General features: G+C 47.6%; 6 protein-coding genes across 6 annotated transcripts; 1 reads left to right on the forward strand and 5 right to left on the reverse strand.

Moving 5' to 3' along the window:
* Nucleotides 1–704: 704 nt before the first annotated feature.
* Nucleotides 705–2,240, forward strand: PEX2_019100 (O-methyltransferase, family 2; the record flags this gene model as incomplete). Its single annotated transcript, XM_016739185.1, has 5 exons — nucleotides 705–857; nucleotides 951–1,083; nucleotides 1,238–1,361; nucleotides 1,423–1,874; nucleotides 1,930–2,240. The coding sequence occupies 5 exons, from the start codon at nucleotides 705–707 to the stop codon at nucleotides 2,238–2,240; spliced, it is 1,173 nt and encodes a 390-aa protein (XP_016602877.1).
* Nucleotides 2,241–2,736: 496 nt separating this feature from the next.
* Nucleotides 2,737–4,490, reverse strand: PEX2_019110 (Peptidase S10, serine carboxypeptidase; the record flags this gene model as incomplete). The annotated part of the gene is made up of 4 exons (XM_016739186.1): nucleotides 2,737–3,623; nucleotides 3,686–3,912; nucleotides 3,988–4,261; nucleotides 4,322–4,490. The coding sequence occupies 4 exons, from the start codon at nucleotides 4,488–4,490 to the stop codon at nucleotides 2,737–2,739; spliced, it is 1,557 nt and encodes a 518-aa protein (XP_016602878.1).
* Nucleotides 4,491–9,471: 4,981 nt separating this feature from the next.
* Nucleotides 9,472–11,978, reverse strand: PEX2_019120 (uncharacterized protein; the record flags this gene model as incomplete). Its single annotated transcript, XM_016739187.1, has 5 exons — nucleotides 9,472–9,537; nucleotides 9,608–10,456; nucleotides 10,530–11,704; nucleotides 11,829–11,864; nucleotides 11,939–11,978. 5 exons carry the CDS (start codon nucleotides 11,976–11,978, stop codon nucleotides 9,472–9,474), a joined length of 2,166 nt encoding a protein of 721 aa, XP_016602879.1.
* A 538-nt stretch (nucleotides 11,979–12,516) lies between these two features.
* On the reverse strand, nucleotides 12,517–13,604 carry PEX2_019130 (Yip1 domain protein; the record flags this gene model as incomplete). The annotated part of the gene is made up of 4 exons (XM_016739188.1): nucleotides 12,517–12,766; nucleotides 12,832–12,981; nucleotides 13,039–13,447; nucleotides 13,517–13,604. 4 exons carry the CDS (start codon nucleotides 13,602–13,604, stop codon nucleotides 12,517–12,519), a joined length of 897 nt encoding a protein of 298 aa, XP_016602880.1.
* A 326-nt stretch (nucleotides 13,605–13,930) lies between these two features.
* PEX2_019140 (xenobiotic compound monooxygenase, DszA family) lies at nucleotides 13,931–15,584 on the reverse strand (the record flags this gene model as incomplete). The annotated part of the gene is made up of 3 exons (XM_016739189.1): nucleotides 13,931–14,858; nucleotides 14,929–15,176; nucleotides 15,228–15,584. 3 exons carry the CDS (start codon nucleotides 15,582–15,584, stop codon nucleotides 13,931–13,933), a joined length of 1,533 nt encoding a protein of 510 aa, XP_016602881.1.
* Nucleotides 15,585–16,611: 1,027 nt separating this feature from the next.
* Nucleotides 16,612–19,265, reverse strand: PEX2_019150 (pentatricopeptide repeat-containing protein; the record flags this gene model as incomplete). Its single annotated transcript, XM_016739190.1, has 2 exons — nucleotides 16,612–18,384; nucleotides 18,474–19,265. The coding sequence occupies 2 exons, from the start codon at nucleotides 19,263–19,265 to the stop codon at nucleotides 16,612–16,614; spliced, it is 2,565 nt and encodes an 854-aa protein (XP_016602882.1).
* Between the last annotated feature and the right edge of the window lie 1,175 nt (nucleotides 19,266–20,440).

A 20,440-nucleotide genomic window follows, 5' to 3' on the forward strand; every position in this document is an offset into this window, starting at 1 on the left:
GCGAGTGTTCAAGCCTTCGCATGACAATTACCATGTCTTTTTTTCGGGAGGAAACAGAGAATTCACACTTACCTAAGAGCAAGAGAAGAGGCATATGTAACTACCTATTAAATTACCTTGGCCAAAATAGTTAGGTTTGTCTCACTTTTGTTTTAACTAGCACTTGGCCCCCAAGTATGTAAGTGGGTCAACTAGCAGGTCTAGATTATTGTAGATCACAAGAACTGCGGACAGATCCCGCGATAACGAACACCTAGCATGTATTTGGGATGGGCGATCACCTACTCCGTATTTCGTTCCTACAAACTTTGTAGATCCTATCGGTGAAACCCAGCGTGGCCCTACCGAGCCTGAAACACGGTCACCTAAACTGGAACACCTAAACTGGAACACCGAAACTTCCACCATGTTACTTTGCAGGTTTAGGTTTTAGCTAACTTAGGCTGGATGATAACTAAAAGTACAATCTCTTGGCTACCATGTGATACTAATTTATAACTAGGGTGGATCTATTCTGTAAGCACGGTTCACACAAGGAGAACCCCCTAGGCCCATATTTGCCGGAGAGCCCGGTGCCCCTGTGTATATTTAGCGTTTATGTACTCCGTACTCCATACAACTTAAAGGCTCTAATATATCCTTTCGGAGAATTCTAGAATTTCTATGACACGGCAAGAAATTTCATTATGAGCCAAAATAAGGACATGTCTCTCTCGTCACAGATCGCTGCTTTGACCGGTAGCGTGCAGACCCAAGGCCTCGATGAGCAAGCACGCGCAGAAGCACTCAATGCTGCTCGGGGTTTATTAGCTGCCCTGGAGTCACCCATTGAGAGAGTTATTCAGGATGTAGTGATGGTATGTTGTTCGTCCAAGACTTCAAACTTCAAACCCTCCATTGCATTCCTTCAACGAGGCCTTCGAATATAGTAACTAATTTTGCATTTACAGCATTCCCCAGCATTGATGTCTATCCGTATGGGTGTTCAACTAGGCATTTTTACTCAGATCAGCCAAAACCCAGAATGCGGCGCTTCCTCTCCAGAGATTGCGGAGAAATCCGGTGCAAGCCTGATCCTTGTTGGTAAGGTTCGCCCATCGTTCACCAGAGGCATTTGTGTCAATGTCGGTGGTAGATATCTCTGCCACCTCCCTCCATTGATGAGAATATTACCATATTCAGCATGAATAATATAATTGTAATGGGCCACACGGAACTAATATAACGATTTCTCAAGACCAGATTACTCGCCTTCTCGCTGCGACAGGATATATCAAGCAAGATGGAGTACAACACTTCAAGCCCTCACCCCTTACCATGGTGATGGCAGACCCAATCATGGAAGCAACTACTCGAGCCTGGTCAGTACAGTGTTTTCATCTACACTTTTAGTCGGTTGAAGGTTTTATTGACCATACGTAGCTTTGAGATCGGCAACCTTTGCACCTCCAAAGCACCGGAATTCTTCCGCAAAAATAACAATCAATTCCCTAGCTCTGCCAAGGATACGCCTTTCCAATTAGGGTTCAACACCAATATGAACTATTTTGAGTGGCTGGGCCACAATCCTGATCTAGCCAAGGATTTCCAGCAATGGATGACACTGAAGCAGAAGACCACCCTCAACTGGTCTGACTGGTTTGACATTCAGCGACTAATCATTGATGGCTCTAACGGCAATCCTGAAGATGTCCTTATCGTTGACGTTGGAGGTGGCGAAGGGCATTATTTGCGGCAATTCCGAGAGAAATTCCCCGAGACACCTGGCCGATTGATCCTACAAGATCTGCCACAGGTCGTTTCGACCATTGAGAATCTCCCGGAGGGCATAGAGCTGACGCCGCACGACTTTTTCACCCCTCAGCCAGTCAAAGGTGTGTATGATGTTCAGATCGCATGATGCGCTTTGTGCTAATGAATATCAAATAGGTGCGCGGACATACTTCATGCACTGGATTCTTCATGACTGGTCAGACGAGCATTGCCGAGCCATTTTGGCCAATATTGTCGATGCCATGGAGCCCGGTTACTCTCGTTTAATTATCCACGAGTCCATTCTTCCGGACCTCAACTGTGATCTGCCATCTGCTTGCCTGAGCATCATGATGATGGTCCAGGTTGCTGCATTCGAACGGTCCGAGAAGCAGTGGCGGGATCTTCTTTCGTCCGTGGGACTAACGAATATCAAATTCCATCAGCCTCCTGGAAGCGGCGAGGGTATTGTTGAGGCTATTAAATGATTTGTGGAGTCAAGAGCTCTAGCAAACTGGAGTGGCCTGAGGCCAGTCAGTGGTGAAAGGGACATGGGTGGTTCCTTCCCGCTTGGCTACTTGAGGTGTATACAGAAGTGGGTGAGAAAACAAGAGGAGGGTTGAACAAAGGAAAGAGCGGAGGGACAAACAGAGAGAAGTGCAAGGAGGATAAAGAGGAACTTTCCTATATTGAACGAATGAGCCTATCCGAACGATTTTCAATGGCTGTACCCCTCTCATTTGACCCCAAGGTGATCTTATACTTTTATATTGAGTCATTGGAAAAGCTAGAAGACTTGATCCATGGATATACACTACTTTCAACTAGACTATAATAAGAGACGGCCAGAAATGACTCTAAGTGACGCCATTTCGGCCGCCCACCTGCCAACTTTCCTGTCACTCATCGTGACCTCTTCTCCCACTGTGACTTCAGCGCGATGCAGCGACTTTATTTACAGTCCAGGTCATAAGATTGAGGGCATCAAAGATGATCATCATCACCCAGCAACCACTGGACATGACGGTAAGATACTCGGCCTTGATCCTGGGACTGTCGGTGACCCGCTTGGAAAGTTTCCGCAAACATCAGACCCCGTTCATAGTGCTGAACCCCCATCATCCCCTGTGGGCCATCGAGGTCTTCATAGCCTTCTTGGGCGTCAAAGACCGCAGCGTATTGCAAGTCGGGCATGCCGATATGAATGGGAGTGGTAGGACGAGTATGGAAGCCTAGCTCACCATTCCAGGTCATGTTCTGGATCGCCAGCAACGTTCCATTCGTGATAATTAGATAGTCCCAATCTCCATTTGAGATCAAGACCCGATTGGTTGCCTCAATCAACCGAGGCAGTACATGCTCTGTGGGATTCGCGGACTCATCGTATTGTTGCTCGGGTCCTGGGTTGGCGCTAACAAAGACACTGTCAATGCTACAGAGCTCCCAGTCGATATTCTCGGGAACATGCAGAGCCTTCTTTACATCCGTGCGGTTGAAATAGGTTGCGGGACCCGGTTGATAGGCAAGGTCTGTCGGAAAGCCTAGGACATCCCATAAGAGAGGACATGTTTGGCTGATCTTATAAGGACTCCAACATGGGTTCGGAGTGAAAGCTTCGTTATAGATCATGTTGTAAATGTCGCACTCGGAGTAGTCCATTTCTTTGGGGGGCTGCACTCCAGAGGCCGGATAAGTGAAATACTCATCGAAATATTCCTTGTAGCCGCATTGTTCGTAGGTATCTTGCAGTTCCCCCATAAATGATTGGTTGAAGTTGAAAAGCTCGGCATGTTGTTGAACGAAGGGGTAAGCGGGAAGTACAGCCTGGATATAATCCCATTGGCCGATGCATGCATCATACATCAGAGCTCCTAATATGAATGAGAATGTGCGATCAATTTAATGCAGGTTCGGGGGAATTCAAAAGTCATACCGCTGACGTTGAAGTGTTCGGTATCGTTCTTGTCGAGCATGGCGGCGGATATGTAGGGCACGTACCGGCCCGCATAACTTTCACCAGTTAAGAAGATTCGAAAGTTCTTGATATCATATTCTTCTTGAAATTCTTGGAAAAAGTTCACGAAATCGGCAGCGACCTCCTCCTCGCCGGTAGCAGTCGGCGTACCGTTTGAGAACCCAACTCCAACCGGTTGGTCGACCCTAAACACCCCAGTCAGCTTATCAATTACATCCTCGGACCTGGGCACATATATCCTATCTCACTAATTGACATACCATAACATATTGGTCAAATTAACCCATGAGTACCCATTGATGACTGGTTCGTAGGTGCCGGGTTGCCAAGTAAATCGTCCGTTCTCCTGCAGAAATCCTTGCATTGAGCTACATCCCGGTCCACCATTCAGCCAAATTGTGAGATCGTTGCTTGGCTCCCCGATCTTGGGCTGGAATATGTAAAACAAGGAAGCATCTTCACGGACGGGCATGAATCCCGAGTACATTTCCCCCAATTCGAAATGAACATCTGGTAAGCTCTCCACCACATGAGCTGTGGAAAGATTACATTTGGTTAGTCGAAATCGAAGGGATGGACGGGAGTAAAGCACACATTTGGTCTTGTTGGTTAAAAATCGATAGTTTGATGTATCAATCGGTTCAGAACTACGAGTATAGTGGGTAAAATGTGTGGAAGGGCGTCGAGTCAGCTGTTTTGCTTTGCCGCCATTGGCGAGAAGCGCGATCGTCAGCACTGCCGCTGTGATAGATTGACCGAACATCTTAGCAGTTCCCGTATAGAGATCGCGTATATTCACAATGCAAAATCTCAATCGGCCCTAGTGGGCGGAGTCAAGGAGAGGCTACTCTTATACACCAACATGCCAGCTTCCCCTGTATTGGTATGAGAATCGCGGCCCTTGGTTTCTTTTTCCTAGTCCTGCAATAGGAGTCCACTTTCCAGGGGATCGGCAGTCCTACATACTACATATATTGTTCTATAGTCGAGCCAAGAATTTGCGTTCCGGGATTGATTTGCCATAGTTAAGAGCGCTAAGGCTACCTAATTACGTTAGGTCCCGCTTGATTTCACAAACTTTCTTTTCCATCGAACCTACCTGCCACGTGACTATCATAACCCTATCATTCTATTGGCTTAGCCATATTTCCCGCCTTTTTAGTCGGCATTCTGCCGGCTATAAACCTCCCGACGTTCCCAACCCCCGATTACATAATCGGAAATGACTCGCCTGTTGAGGAACCTCGTCAGTTCCGGAGGATTTACTCTCCGACGATCATTCGATTTCAATGGGGTTTGAGTGGATGTGCTCCGTACAGAGACATAAAATCTACTAATGGACCCGAAAGTGGGTTTATATTCCAGACCCCGGTATTTCTTCGGCAATTTACTGGGGTGATATGTGTATCTCAATGAAAAGGGAGCTAGGGATACTCTATGTTGTGTATAACTCTATGTGAACACTACCATTCTGTGCAGGACAAATTATAGAATGCGAAGATGGGCTTTATATCAGAACGGATAGATCATCCTTTGTGGAATCTTGGCAGTGGTTATTGGGTGGGGGGTGGTGGCTGAGTGTCTCACGTCTCCAGGGCTTAATGATAAATAATTAGAACTCTAACTTGAAATGTATGTTATACACGTATCAAAGCATTCTCAATCATAGAACAAATTTCAGGGTGATATGAGTCCACTATGTAGCCATTGAAGCTACATCTACTCCGTACATAAAGTAATTTTTGTCCAAGTATCACCTAGGTAGGGGGATGGCCACAGGCACGGATGGAGAAGTGGTGCCTTGTGTGTGGATATGCACTACGTTGCCTTGACCTAGTTATGCATTATTAATGCATTGGTAATCAATTATAAGGTTAAGCGGCATTTGATGAGTCTTTAATGGTATCTTAAAGTCTGATCTTACTCCGTACATATGTTGTAGTATATTGATGCGGTAGGTCCCTGATTATGCATAGAAATTCCTTGTACATTTTATGCTTTTCCCCGCCTTCACATACCTCTAAACAGAGATATAGGAAAGACATTCTAAAAAGACCACCCAAAAAAGACACCACAAGACCGCATGAGCAGCCGACTATTCTTTTATGTACTGAATGTGCATCTTTTGTTATACAAGTGATGACATACAGGACTAGTAGTATGTAATGCAATGAGGCAACCCATGCTCCATAAAATTTTGGCAGAGATAGTGCTCTTCCTAGCATATTTAGAAGCCCAATTTTAATAAGCAAAAATAGAAAAGAAAAGATAAGAAATCATACTGATCTAAGTATATTCCCCACAGATGCAATGATCCTGCCTCTGATACCGAATGTTTTATAACATACCTTGGCAATCTCGACAGTTTTGCCCTATATTTAACATCTGCGTGTCATCAAAAACATCGTCTTGACCGCACTCAAAGTCAGAGTCAGTCCAAACAAATTCTGTCTTGAGAAGTCATTTCGAGACTGCTGAGCTGGTCTTGAGACTGAACAGGCTGTATCGCATTAATGTTGGAATTTGGCGCCAGTAGTATCCTCATCGCTTGAGGTTGTTTTGATGCAGTCATCAAAATCTCGTGCCTTCGGGAAACATATGGTCTATGAGACCCTCCGGACAAGCGTCCAAAACATGGTAAATAATTATTAGTTCCAGCCTCCCCTACACGACAGAATGCAATGACTATGGCGTGATAGGGGCGCGCCGTTTGATGCGAGGAATTTCACCACTCTTCTATTGGAGTGCTTCACAGCAATGTCGAGTGCGGACTCCCCGTTGTGAGAAAAAAAGATCGATAGTAGGGTCCAGTAGTATCTTAGGATATAACGCTACACCGGAGCTAGTGGAGGAGATGGAGAGTATAACCTGTTTGGCCTCTACGGCGCTATATTCTCTATTGGGATCCTATTAGAATTAGTTGTTTGGGGAAATTCAGGGACTCTTGTTGCTATTCGATGGTGTTAGAATTTCGGGTCTCTCTGAGCTCAAATGCTTTAGGTCTCCCTCTGCTGCTACCTAGCCCAGAGGTGACCATATCTCCGGACCCCCCTCCCTAGTCAGGCAGCAACCCCAAAATTCATTCAATTTGATCCCTGGCAGCTCTGGAACTTTCCAGTCAGGGTCTATGCCAGCATCCAGCGTGAACTGTATAGCCTTGGTGTCAATGCATTTGATTGCACTTCCAAAGGGACTTTCTGCAATTGCTCCAGCTGGCATTTCATGTTTCCTATATAGTAAATTGCGCAAGCTTGCAATATTGTCGAGTCCAGACATGCCAAAATTCTTCAACATGAATTCCTCTTTGACATAGGGGTCTATGTCCTGCATAGAAATTTTGTTAGACAAAAGATAGAGAGCTATTTGAATAAACTCCTGTAGCTTCAAGTCACTGCTGCTGGAAAGCTCCCGGGAGGTAGCAGCGTGCCAACCATCGTATTCCTATGGCATTACAATGCTCGGCGTGGCAGCCGTTTGGGGACAACCTTGTAAAAGAGTTTGACTCTACTGTGTAGCCCATGCAACCATTGAGCCTAAACTGGAAAGCGAATCCTTCTCGACATAGTGACTAGGACGAGTCATGACCAGAGAAGCGGAAGGATCTATCTCTGATTGGGAAATAAAATTTTCTAGAAATGATAAGTATTTGGTGGATAATAATATAGATGGGTATTAAGTATGCTCACCTTTGGTGTTGTATGGGGAAGCAGACTGAGAACTTGAACCCGGGGGAAATTTTTAGGCCATTGTAGCTGCAACGCAGGCAGTGCAGAGGAGTAGATCAAACCACCTTCTGGCATTTTAGGAGAATCCCCTGTGTCGCATTAGAAGACTGAGAACCCACTTCGCGAATTGCGTTTCATACTGGCTCTTGCTATATAGGGTTATTTAAGGCAAGTGCATCAAGGTGATAGGAATTTATATGTATACCTTATGCAAACCCCATGTACCGCTCCCATGGTTTGGACCGCCTCCTTCAGCGATTTGTCTTGGTGGATATAGAGGCGCTCGACTTCAGCCCTATGGGTCTCCTAATCTAGGTTCGCCATGATTGTTCGCCGATCGTTCTGAAAGAATATAAAATATTCCTGATTCAATATCGGTGGAAAGGTATGCAGAAGACTAAAATTCCTTATTCAGCAAGTAGAAATTATAGTAGATTCAACCCTCTGAAAGATTGATCTGGCCAAACGCGGAGTTGTGTATGAACGAACCGTTCGGTCGAGACCGAACTCCAAATGCGCCACACTAATTGCACCCTATGTTATTCTGGGCTGCTCATTCGACGATGACAGTACTCGTATTGTGATTGGAGAAGAACCAAATCCGACTGCATAATTCTCCACTTGGAATAAGTGATCGATGACCATGTGGAGGTGTACTATTTCACGATGATTGGCTTTATCCCAAATCCGATGCATGATCTCTCCTCAAACACATCCGCGGCTACTGTCAGAACCTCATTCACAAAGGCCTGGATCTAAATAACCTGACCTGCTGGCTTTGGGTGCAAGATGGGCGAATTCATATTGTCGAATCTGTTACCCCTTCAGATATTTAATCCCATTCATCCCCCGAGGGAAATAAGTCCTAAACCTCAACCTTCACCCCATCAATATTTCCTTCAAGCAATTCCACGTTGAACATTTTCATACAGTTTCAAAGTGTCGAAACCTCATGATGCCATGGCCTTCAGATGAACCCGTATCAGACAATCCCTTCCTCTTCAATGAGCGATGCTGGGAAACTGGGCATCTCGGTGATGTCAACGAGAGCCCTTTTCCGCACTCGCAATACTCCTTTCCCGCTACCAACCAGAACATGCTTCATTCAACCCAAGGCCAAGCAGAAGGGACCAGGAATGACACGTTCACCTCCCAATATTCTATCGCAGGGATCATTGAAACGACTAGCCAGCCCATGGGCTACATCACCCCTTTGCTTGGGCAACCCACGTCTCTTTCTGGACTGCATGCTCATACCATGCAAAGCCCACCACAGCGCATCCCAAATCGTGACACCCAGGTCAGAAAGAGACCTCGAGCCTGTCCTAAGGCTCACAAGGCGGAGTAAGTCTCGATCATGAACCATTTCGGACGCTTCCTTCGTTTTCTAACAATCCTTTTCTTCCAGGACGCCCACGGGGCCGTTTAAATGTGGATGGAATGGCTGTCTATCTACCAAATCGTTTGGTCGGTTAAATGTCCTTTGGCGCCATATCGAGACCCAGCATCTCTTGCCCGGTGCTTACAAGTGCCACCGAGAAGGGTGCGGTAAATCCTTTAATCGCAAGGATAACTTGGGAGAGCATGTTCTCCGAGTTCATGGGGAAAGAATAGAATGAGTGCAGACCGTGCTAGGTTTCTCCAGGGCTCACAGCGGTTTCGAAGTCTCGTGCCTCGAGGGCTGCTCAACAATTACCACCTCACAGGATTGGGTATGAATAGGGTTAGGCGAGAAGAAGGACACTCTTTATTAGCGAAGCAATGTTATTCTGAATATATAGACCATGAGGACATTGAGGTATAAATGACAATTAAAGCATCTTAGATCAAGGCCCATGATATATGGATAGTGCTAACATATGGGCAAAGGAATGTGTTAAGTCTACCTAAGTGCCTTGGTAATGGAAGAAGATTCAATATCCACACAACTGAGGTGTATTAAAAATCGCTAATGGGTGGTTTTTTTTGTTCTTTTCTGGGTTTTCTTTATTTACAAATGTATCTTCATGACTGATCAGCTCAAATCTGCTCCATAATATCCTTTAGTACATCAAACAGTTCACCGGACTGCTTCTCATTACCGAGCTGTATTATATCATTCAATGTTAGTACCATGTGCATCAAATCTGAGAATGAAAAGAATTTGGACACTTACCCGGAGAAGAAGGCTGACAACCTTCTCATCTTCCTTGCTGGCGAGATAAATATCCCGAGTGGCCGGACGAGAACCCTTGGAATCACCAACGGGCATAGTATGCCAAACCGCACTGTTCAACATAACACGCAAGGCACCATCGGCGCGCATGATAATGCGGCCAGATTTCTTTCCGTTGGACTCCGTCTTGAGGTTAACCTTGAAGGTGCCCGTACCACGCTCCTTCCATTTTTTATCGTCGAAGTAGTACAGCTTGCCCTTAGCTGCGAACTCGGTGCTCTCATTTTCTTCGCCGGTTTCAACTGGGTTTTCACGTCCGAATGAGCCACTGGCCATGTTTGGGATCCTGGGGAAAGGCAACAAGAAGGGGTCCATACCAGTTTGTGCGTGGAAACGCTCGTCGGTCTTCTCGGCAACAAAGGTGTCATCGGGTTCACCCACTGGCTCGTTGTCACTGTCCTCGTTGTCGGATTGTTTGGCACCGAGGGTCTTGTCACTGGATTCGCCAAAAGAAACGGGGGCATTGGGGGACGCGAAACTGGTCAGTTTACCAGTTGTTCCAGAGAAGCTGGTGGGGAGGTTGACAGATGCGAAACTGGTCAGTTTACCAGCTGTTCCAGAGAAAGCGGAGGGGGCATTTGGAGACGCGAAACTGGTGAGTTTACCAGATGGAGCAGGGAAAGCGCTGCCGAAGGCAGAGAAGCCGGATCCGAGGGCACCGAAACCAGAAGTCGAGGCACCGCTGGTTGCAAAAGGTGAAGCATCAGCAGTCGACTTAGTTGCAGGCATTGCGAAAGGCGAAGGTGCGTTGGCAGAAGCAGCCATTCCGAATGCACTCGTGGTGAAAGTCTATCAGAAGCAAGTGTTAGTGGAAGATGGAAAAATAAAAGAAAAGCTGGGGAAGTCGAGGCAGCAAACTCACCTGGTCGACCTTAGCCTTGCGCTCCTCCGAATTGTCGCGGGGTCTCTTCTTCTCGGGTTGTCCTTCGGCAATAGACTTTTCGTCCGAAGTTGTCTCAGTCAAGCCGGGCGCGGGGTCAGTCATAGTGTGGGAATTCTTCGAGGCATCATCTTCAAGTTGTTCTCGGCTCCGTTTCTTATTGAGGGTTTGTGAAGAATCATCCTCGTTTCCGCCGGCGGCCGTTTCGAGATTCTGTGGGGATTGAGAGTGGTTAGAATCAAAGACTTCAACCACCTTGGGTCTAGGGTAATCGGGGTTCGTTGGACTGTATGGGACAGGAGGCGGGGAGGACGGGTAATCAGGTGAGCAATAGTCAGGCAGGGAGTCTTCAGATGAAGAATCTCCAATTGACTCAGGCTCTTCATAGATGTGGAATTCAGGGTCATCCTGTATGTGGGATTCAAGTGAACGGTGCCCAGCAGAAGGCTGCCCAGATGAAGGCTGCCCAGATGAAGGCTGCCCAAGAGAAGGCTGCCCAGTGGAAGGGCGCGCAGTGGAAGGGTGCGTGGTAGAAGGGTGTCCAAGGGAAGAATGTCCAGGGGAAGAGTGTCCAGGGGAAGGGTTTCCAGGGGAAGGGTGTCCAGATAGAGGAATAGGCTTTGCAGAAGGAATGGTGATATGGATTTTGGATGATTCGCCTTCAGCGGATCTCGAAGTCTGGGAAGCCAAGGAGACCGCTCCGGCTGTCACCTTGAGACCAATCTCAACAGGAATGAACAAATGGCTAATTTGCTCATATTCACCAATTGAGACCTTGATCTCGAGGTCCAGGGGAAGCTGGACCTTGGTGACCTCGGGGATATGGCTCATGATCGTGTTGTGGAACAGTGTATTGTAAACTGAAGTGTTCGCGGGTGCTGCCAGCAGCACATCGTCACTCACATCTTGGGTAGTTGCATCTTTAGGGATTCCGGCGTGATTGGAATTGTCTTCCGTGGTGTTGGCCGGGGTGCACTCTCGGGATCGCTTGGTTGGGGGTGTGTCGGTGGCCCCATCTGTGTTGTCGAGGGAGCGCTTTCGGTTTGCACGGGCAGAGCCGTCTTTTTCACCCACAGAGTCAAGGTTAGTCTCCTTGAGTTGTTGTCGCACAGGGCGTTCGCCGCTGTCATTGTCGGAGGGAGGCGACTGCGCGGTTACTGTCAAGACGAATATTGTCAGATCACATGAACGTTGGAGAAAGCCCTGCGGCAGAAAGGGTATTGTAGATATAAAGGAAAGCTGCAGGGCGGAACAAAGACGAATCACTGGATTAAAGCGCACCTGTGTGATCCATTTTCAGTTGGTCTGTTTCCAGAACTTTGAAGTTGTCAGCGAAACTGCCCAACTATGTGGGGGATTTGAGGCTATGCGCCCAAGCAATGATGACATACCACCTGCCGAGTAATTCAGCTCACGGGAAGCAGAAACCATAGAGTCGCGTCCAAAGGACAAACTTGTCAAAGATATCGGGTGTTCTAGATACCCGGTCGAAATTGAGTTGAGCGGAGCTTCCAACGGGTCACGATAACCGCGGATAAACAGATCGGATCGATTGGGACCGGCCGAATCGACAAAGAAGGGAGAATTTCAAGTTTGCGAACTTTGCGAAGAGAAGACCAAGAGGATGGAAAGGTGGAAAGGTGAGAGAAGAAGGAAAAGATAGCTTGCCGGTCCTCTTATAAGTTGACCGCCGGGTGCGGGGCCCAACAAACGGGTTCTCTGAATAGCAAAATGTGAATGGGAATGGGAACAAAGCATATTCATCTAAATAAAACAATCGTCTATTGTTGCCTAGGTACCTCGGCAGATTCAATTTGCATAGATTCAATTCAAAGACTGGATATACCGGTATCCGCGCTATTCTAATACAATCCGATGTTGTTATTGAGATTCATTGCGCCGATGCCTATCAGAGGCATATGACGGCGCATTTTCTCAACTGCTGAGCATAATATCACAATAGAGAGCCTCAACTGATGAAGCAGAGACACCCGATCGCAATGTAGAACACAAACAGCGGGTACACTGCGATTCCGACTCGGTTCCGCACCACTCCCGAGCCTCCTAAGATGCTTACTCCAGCTGCTAAAGACCATGCGACTAGCACAAGATATACCGGTATCCGTGCAATGGTTGGAAGTCCCAGCGCACTCAGCATTGCGGCGATGACCAAGGGGAATAGCGTGTAACCGATAATGCAAATCGACTGGAAGAAAGAACTAACAGGCCGAGGCCGCAATGTTAGTAAACCGCGATATTGAGGGATGATTCAAATAACACTTACATCTTGCCACCAAGAAGCTTGATCTGAAGGGTCACAGCCGCTTCTCCGATCCATACAAGACAGAAGACACCCGAGAAAACCACTGATGATTGATCACCCTTTGCGACAGACAAGAACAAACTTAGGACCAGGCAAAAGACAAGCGGTCCCCTAGAGTAAACCCCGTGTTAGCTTTTATGCGGATTTTCCATGTGTAGGGTAACTTACCAGAGATCCCAGTCCCTTAAGCCCTCGCTCATACCACCCTGCAGGACCACGTCGGCATCCGGCCAGCGTCCAACGAGTCCCCGAATGTTACCACCAAATCCAGACACACCACCTTGCTCGGAATCAGCGGTGCCACTGCCTCCGCGCTGCATCATTCCTCCAAGCAAGTATTTCGGCCAAAGCACCTGGCGCATCTTCTCCCACACGGCAATCAAGTCGCGTGACAATGTGTCCCAAACACTCTCATCGATAGTATTTTGTGTCGCACGGCGATCTTCACCACCCATAGAAGATGCTAAGTAGTTGCCATATCCAGATGCATTGCCTCGGTTGGCCGAGCTGGATTCGATGTTGCCTCGCAGAGGGGCCGTGTCGGAGGTATCGCGCAGGGGGTCGTCAACGTCGACGGCTAGAATCACACTAGATTAGGATCCTGTCGATACGCTGGTATTCAATAAGGACAAAGAAAAGTACTCACCATCATCGGCCTCGATCAAATCATCACCAAGGAGAGAGTCGTCATCATGGGGCTCATCATGGGGGTGGCCGCGGTGGATAGTAGCCATGGTTCGCGTATGGTCGTGATGGTCGAAAGACTAGCGCAAAAAATGGCACCTCCTTTAATTTTAGTCCTCTCAGAGGCGTAGTCGACAATGAAGGTCAAGGTAATCGAGGAGTATGAAAGCGAGTTGGTCAAGCTGTCCCGGAAAGGCTAGAGTGGCATTACGTACTGGGTCACGGGTAATGTTACCAGGCACGTTTTGTTTCATCTTTCACTTCTACAATGCACGTCTTGCATGCATATTATGGGCTTTTTTTTTTTTTGAATCATTTCAAAGGTCTTCTATCTTCATAAATTGAATGATAATCATATATGTCATTAATTCGACAATCAGTTTTCCTTGGTACCGTCAACATAAGGCTCCTCCTCCTGATACACATCGTACTTGTACTTGCTTCCAATATGATCAGCCCTGAGCTCTTTCTGTCCCTTACCAAAGATCTTCTCACGGGCTGTGAGAGGTGGCTCTGAGGGGTCTGGAAGCTCAGGATAAAGCCCGCGTCGCCTTAGCTCTGGGATGAGTAGGTCAACCACCTCCTCAAAAGTGCCAGGCGTGGTGACATAGGCAAGATTGAACCCATCAAGGTCAGCCTCTCGGATCCAACGCTCCATCTCGTCGGCAACAGTAGCAGGGCTTCCAATAGCCACCGGGCCAAGACCACCAATCGCAGCCCTCTCGGCAACCACGCGAGGGGTCCAGCGCGGAATTTCCTTGCTAGTCGTGAGTAATGAGTCAAGCAAACTAGTGACTTTGTTTGCCTCCAACGAGTCTAAAGCTGTGATTTCTTGGTCCAGAGGTATTTTGGAAATGTCGATTCCCGTCCATCCGCTGAAAAGAACCAGTCCTCCAATCACCGAGGCGTACTTCTTCAACTCCTCGTACTTAGCCCATGCCTCCTCATCAGTCTTACCTACAATGGGCGTGAAGGTACTAAAGAATTTGATCGACTGTGGATCACGGCCTCGTTCTGCGGCTAGCTTGCGGATATTTGCAATCTTGGGCTGCAACACCGCTGGCGAATGGGAAGAGACAAAGATTGCCTCAGCGTGTGTCGAAGCAAATTCCGATCCTGCAGGTGAAGTCCCTGCCTGGAAAAGGAATGGGGTGCGCTGCGGAGACGGGTCGACGATGTGTCGAGTGCTCAATGAAAAGTACTTGCCCTTGTGGTTGATCTGGCGGACTTTCTCTGGATCTATGTATGTGTCTGCTTCAGGGTTGGGCGACAGGGCATCAGGAGCCCAGGAACCCTCCCAGAGTCTATACGTAACAACCATCAAGTCAGTCTTCAAAAGTATCACCCTAACCGAGCTGTGGGCATGCAACTCACTTATAGAGCACCTTCAAATACTCATCTGCCTGGCGGTACCGTTCATCATGCTCAATTGGAGTATCCACACCAATGGCTTTGAAAGCCGCTTTCTTATATGAGGTCACAATGTTCCAACCCAGTCGACCATTAGTCAAATGATCCAAGGTTGAAAAACGCTTAGCCAGCAAAAAGGGCTGCTCGAATGAAGTCGAGGCCGTGATGCCAAACGCCAAATTCTTCGTCACTGCAGCCATTGCCGAAATGGGCTATCCAGACAGTCAGACTCTGATCAGAATATTTGTGTTATTGGCACTCACGATAGTAGGGTCTGTCACAGGCCATTGCGCCGCACGTCGAATACACTCGTCCAGTTTGCCCTCATAGGTATCATGGCCTCCAGTTGTATCTGCCAGGAACAACGCGTTGATTCCACCGCGCTCCAACAGCTTCGCAAGCTCTATCCAGTACCCGAGTGTTCGCTTAGTCGCAGACTTGTCTTTGGGGTTCTGTGCAGCTGTCAGCGTTTTTGGCCCTTCAACTGCAATTGCAATACCAACCTTCCATTGCCCAGGAGATAGATGTCCCACGGTTGACATGTCAAAAGCATTGAGCAAGATTTGTTTCTTGCCAGTGCCGGCGGAGCCATTGTGGCTAGTAGCTGCAGTGTCTCCCATGATTGGCACTGCTTAATATAAATATGCTTCTTTTCTTTCTCGCGTTCGAGATTTCCTTGCGCAGATTGAAAAAAAGATCTAGCGACGGTCTATAAGAGTGACACAACCCCTCATATCCCAAATCAACAAAGCCCGGAAGGACGGCTTTACCAAGGTGTACTATCCCCGCACCATCCCACCTCGGAATTCGCCCATTGTATACGTATCTCGCGCCATCGAGAACGCGAAAGAGGGGATCGGCAACTTGCCGAGCCCTGATGAGTGAATTCTTAGAACTGCATATGGCGTGCCGTAGACCAAACATTCGCCATCATCCCCACAGTAATCACCACATTATCTTGCGGGTATCTTTAACCTCCGAACGCTAATTCCAGCACGGAGTATAAGCCATGACAATCTCTCGGACCATTTTTCTAGGCGCAACGTCAAGTTGCCGACAAGTATTAGCTCGTTATAGGGATGCATTTCATCATCCACTGTCAGATTGCGTGACGCTTTCCTTGTCAACAACCCAACTTCGCAGATCATTATATACTATACTCCTTTGAATCGATCTTTCGTATCTAAAACAGAGGGCACAAATGACAGGATAATAATAATGAACATAGATTTCCTATCGCTTGGCAGTTGATATAGCGGAGCATTTAGAAAAGCTCGGCAGTTTTACAGCAAAAAGGTCCATTGATAGTATAGTACCTACCATATTATTGGCTGGAGGATATAATCCAATAGCTTTGTATTTCTCTCTTGTTAGGAGGCCTGTGACACCAATGGGAGCAAATCGAAGTACAAGTATACATACTCCGAGATCTTATAAGTTCACAGCAACATCAAACGTTTTTGAAATCTTAATTATTGTTCATCTTAGAAGTAGAGAATGTACCAAATGGTATTATGTACATAATGCAAATATGCAACGCCATCTATAGCCCCCAATGTGTGATATACAAACATAATACAATCGAGACCTCACTCGGTCTCGTCGTGTCCAAAACCACGAATATGATCAAGCCCCAATCAGTGCTTCTCACGAGGACAAGCCCTCATGTTGATCCGAACCTTCTTGGTTCCGAGAGTTGCGAGCCTCCCACTGGAACTTTTTAATGCGTTCCCGGGCCTCCTCCTTCTGCTGAATCGTAGGGTATACCTTCTTCCTCTTGAAAGTCGCAATGACATCCTTGTCAGAATACTTCTTCAGCATCTTCGAATCAGCGTCAAGGGCCTTGCGCTCGGCCTTCGAAACATAAGATTTATAGTCAAGCTTAAGGGTGTCGTCAACCACGAGACGAACCCGCGACATGATCTTCACAGCCGCCGAACCCGCGACAGAATCCGAAAGTGTGTTCTGGATGGCGCTCCAGCGAGTCTTCGACTCGGGCTTGCCGTTCTCCATTGCCTCATGCAGCTGGAGGATATATGGCCGTAAGGCAGCGATAGCAGCTAGTCGCAGCTTCGCTTGTAGCTTCCTGCCCATCTCATGCAGTCTAGGGGATTTGGAAGTTTTAGAGTCTTCTGTATCAAGTCCTCTGAGATGCAGTAGGACGGACGGGTTGGTAGAAAGGATCTGGATCATTTCCAGATAGCCGTCGAGGACGCGAATGTCTGGTAGGATTAATGCTTTGTCCATCAAAGCGATCAGCTCGTTCGCGTGCTGGAGAACTGAGTGGTTGCGGCGATCACGGCGGCAGACACTGAGAGCGACGTGGAATGCTGTTCCGGTTGCTTGGCCAGAGGGAACCATCTGCTCCCGCATGGTTTTGACACTGATTTTGCTGGAGCGAGAGATGCGGAGGAGGCGGAAATATTGGATGTAGGTGAAGGTATCAGGGTCAATGCGGTAATCGTAGTCTTCCAAAGTCATGTGCTTCCAGTAGGCCTGTCCACCCTCGGATCCTTGGGTCATGGTGAAACAAGCATTCAGGATAAGAGTCAGTTCCTTGCTGTTGGGTTCAAGGAATGATAGCTCTTCCGCCTGGGAAACGACAGGTTTGAAGAGTTCTGTAAAGTCTTCCTCTTCCTCCTCTTCCACTTCTTCCTCTGCTTTCTCCATCTCCAGTTCTTCCACTTCTTCTCCCAAGTCTTGTTCAAGTTCCACAGCCGGTTCGAAACTTTGGATTGGTCGATTGTTTTCATCTACAAATGGCACATCTTCCATTTTTGATTGCCGCGTAGCCTCTGAGACTTCAATGGCTTGAGTTTGCTCGGGGGTGATTCTGCGGCGGGTCGTCTTCTCGTTCTCGGTGGGTCGCTTTTGCAAGATGGGGACTCCCATCGTTTGCTTGTACAATTCCATAACGTTGTAACAGTCAATATCACTGCCGCCTTCCAGAAGCAAGCTGGCCATGCCGTTAACAAGTTCATTGTCAATTTTCAAGGTCTGGTTCTTCCACCGCCAGATGACATCGGCCCAAATCCGCTTACCCTCGGTAATAACTTGGGCCTTGCGTTCGAGAATCTTGTCAATCTCATCAGGAGACATTTTCTCTATATCTCTGCGAGCTGCAAATTGGACGGCGTTCAAGATGATGGTGTAGGTGGTAGCATCCGGGGCACCTGGTCCCTCTTCGGGTAATTCACCAGCGATTTTCCACAGCCGATCCATATCCCAATGACGATGGCAGACTGTAAGCATAGCGTTGGTGTGTATGATATCAAGCTTGACTCCAGAATTCGGTGAACCAATCGAGCGGTAGACAGAAGCAGCAGTTTTAGCGACACCCAACGACCTCGGGGCTGAGCTGAATCCCTTCAACATGATCGTATATGTTCTAGGAGTTGGTCTCCTACCACGCTTTTTCATCTGCGAGAGAAAGTCTGTCAGCAAACAAGTTCAAACCTCAAGCTCAGGCAACTCCCTGGATGGAAGCACCACAGAACGACAAAACTCACATCATTATAGAACTTGAACGCAGCCTGCGGGTGATTCTGATCCATGCAATACTGTAGGAGATGGTTCCAGGCAACATCACATCTCAATCCCTGCTTTGTTCCAGCACGAACCAAGGCCGCCGCCAGAGCCGGATTGCCACTGTGCAAAATGCGCGCGACCCGATCCGCCATTTTCCGAGGGTCATTCAACCATTTCAACTCCTCGTTGATAATCTTGGGTGTGAGTTTGGGCATTTCGCGAGCCGGGCCACGATAGCTCTCGTTCTCAGCAGCTTCGCCATCAGCAGAATCGGCTTCAACATCGGCCTCCAAATTTTGTTCTTTGGATGCCTGGTCCTCCGGAACACCGTTCTCCTGAATCTCGCTTTCACCATCCTCATAATCATAGGGATCATTCTCCAAGTCCTCGCTTTCGGCAGCCTCGGGATCCAGAGCCTTACTATCAGAAGTTTCGAGCTCACTATTGTACCGCCCAGTAAACGAACCCGACGCAATGGCCATCAAAATGTCGTGCTCATCCCTGGATCTGACATCCTGAACCTCCTGCCTATTCCTATGCCGGTTTTTAAAATGTTTGTCGCCAACATGTCCTATGCGGCGAGCATCGCTATCTCTATCGAAAGACCGTTTGGGGGAGGAGGAGTAGGAGGATTTATATCGGCGGTAGTCACTTGATGCAATCCATGTCTGTGGTAGTCGTTGGGACGCAGTAGTAGCACGGTATTGCTGCGCGGTGAGAAGTCGGCTGCGCAAAGCTCTGTTCACGAGCGACCCCGGAAACCGGAATGTCATGACCGGATTACTGTGATCTCCAGGTGTTAAGCTTGTGTCCTGCACAATGCTAGAAGGGAGACACGAATTCAACGAGAGCAAAGTGGCAAAATTGAAAAACAAGAAGAACAGAGTGTTAGTTCCTCATTGCGTGTTGGAGATGGACCGCAAAACAATTTCGCAGATTGTCCGGGCGCTAGTTCATATCGGGTCTAGCTCTTTTGCCTGTATGGTCAGGCAGTAATTATGTGTGCCTGAGGCATTAACACTCTTTGATACCTCAGGTTCTTGGACATCCAACTAGACTATAAGTGGTTTAGTTCCCATCCCTTCAACCCATGTTCCCTGCGGGCCTGACGGGAACGCTAGAGCACATTTCCAAGAGTCTTCTGTGCGTTTAAGTACTTTACTAGTGTACTAGTTTCCTTGGGGTATCTGGATCTGCGTTACACCCGTGGACTTAGCCCATGCACTGATCCGTGGATGAAGATGGACTTTCTTACTTTAAACCAACCTATATCGCAGTGGACGTCAAGCTTCATATTACCACTACATCACATTATCTATCTCATTAATTTTCTATTATTAGATCCCCAATGTGTATCTGAAGCCACGGGTGTCAGAGCCTTCATTATCCCCAAGTATTCCATTATTCAATTCCAAGTATACACAACCATCAAATCACAATCTAAAAATCAAAGACCCTGTATAGCTGCATAGTAGCCATGTCTCGCTTACTATCAGTATACCCATGTAGATCAATCACTAGATTCTGCCTAGCTAGCGTCCTGTCTAGCCCAACCAACCCATACTTTGTGCCACATGCAGCCTACCTAGAATAGCACACGACACTAGTCAGAGGCTAAGGACAACGCAGTGGAGCACAAGGAGAAAACAGACTAAGCACTAAGCAATGTGACATAGCCCGCAAGTAGCTAGACAGGAAAAAGGAAGCAAGCTAGAAACGATTGGGAATAACTCTAAAAAGAAAAATTACCACCAGGCTCCCCACGATGATATCGGTGGCTGATACTACCGCCCCAACACGTGGGGACACCTTACGCTTTACTGTACTAGCTTCCTGTCTTATGTACGATGTACAGCCCACATATACATGGTGCTGCGCTTTGTCTTATTCGGTTCTAGTCAGGTACATATGTACTCGCATATATACGGAGTACATGGATCTACCTCGT

This window comes from Penicillium expansum, assembly GCF_000769745.1.
Source record: "Penicillium expansum strain MD-8 chromosome Unknown contig49, whole genome shotgun sequence".
NCBI lineage: Eukaryota > Fungi > Ascomycota > Eurotiomycetes > Eurotiales > Aspergillaceae > Penicillium > Penicillium expansum.